Source organism: Mizuhopecten yessoensis, unplaced genomic scaffold (genome assembly GCF_002113885.1).
Source record: "Mizuhopecten yessoensis strain PY_sf001 unplaced genomic scaffold, ASM211388v2 hete_35962242, whole genome shotgun sequence".
NCBI lineage: Eukaryota > Metazoa > Mollusca > Bivalvia > Pectinida > Pectinidae > Mizuhopecten > Mizuhopecten yessoensis.
This window is the reverse complement of record NW_018481729.1, coordinates 1-1,173: the sequence shown is the minus strand read 5'-3', so window position 1 is coordinate 1,173 and position 1,173 is coordinate 1. Positions and strand designations below refer to the sequence as shown.

The 1,173-nt window shown below is 36.3% G+C and overlaps 1 protein-coding gene across 1 annotated transcript; it reads left to right on the top strand.

Moving 5' to 3' along the window:
- Positions 1-212: 212 nt before the first annotated feature.
- Positions 213-860, top strand: LOC110444032 (CTD small phosphatase-like protein 2-A; the record flags this gene model as incomplete). The annotated part of the gene is made up of 2 exons (XM_021488466.1): positions 213-323; positions 692-860. Coding segments are annotated over 2 exons (247 nt in total), but the record flags the coding sequence as incomplete, so codon positions are not given.
- Between the last annotated feature and the right edge of the window lie 313 nt (positions 861-1,173).

The following is a 1,173-nucleotide window of genomic DNA, read 5'->3' as shown; positions in this document are numbered from 1 at the left end:
GATTTTCATGAAACTTCATAGTTGTGTTTGCACTGATTAGTATCATTAGTCAAAAGTCAAGGTCGCTGTTACTAAAAATAGAATTCTTATACAAAATGGTTTGTAATCACTGAAAGTGGCTGTAACAGATTCTCAGAAATCTAGATACATAAACTTGCCTTGGGCATACCTTTAACATGTGTAAGTATTGTCAATCCATTGCTTAATTACAGGAAGGTGGAGGGTTCAGAAGGGGAGATTGTGGTTTATCCGGGTGAGGAGGAACAGAATACAACAGAGGAGTCCTTTGAGGAGGGAGACTGGGAGGTGGAACCATTCGATCCGTAAGTTGATACAAATTGAGTCCTTTATAGATCACAGTTTCAACTCATTATCTTTAACTATCCGTAAATTTACGATTAGGAAATCAAATATGATAAAATCATAACAATGATCAACAGTTAGAGCAATGATCTGCTAGACCTAGGGAAGAAAGTGAAATAATTCAAAGAAAGATTTGGCCTCAAACTTTTGTGTTTTTAAGTATCACTTATTAACAAATATAGAAATATAAAATTTCACCAGTTTAGTTTAAAATGTGTATTAAACATATGAGTGTCATAGTGAGCATTTGTTGTCTGGTTAGCATGTCAGATTAGTGATGTTGTAGATCAGTCCATTGTGTGATCATAAAGAGACGTATTTATTGTAGATACCTGTTTATAAAGAACCTACCACCTCTCACAGATGAGCTGCGTGTCCGCATGCCTGCCTTACCTCTAAAGACCAGGAGTTCCCCCGAGTTCTCTCTGGTCCTTGACCTGGTAATTTATTACGTTCAGAATTAAAACCAGTAGACCAGTGCATAGGGAATGAGTTCACTAAATATTATGCTTTTACAATAGTTTATGTCAGTGATCTCTCGCTGGTACTATTTACTCTAGGTTTGTACTACCTCTACAGATAATGGAATGTGAAATTAGTCCTGGTGTTCACAACATGTTGATGTGTCCAATCCAGGTATCATTTTGGGATTTTTTATGCGAAAGACAAGATTTGCGTATTGAAAATGGGACTTGTACATCTCTGTGTATATAGTGTGAAACCCTACGTTTAGTTTTTACGTGAAGTGTGTCTTGAGATCGGGTAATATGGATTGGGTGCAATAATTTGCCATCTTATGTTGGTAATTAT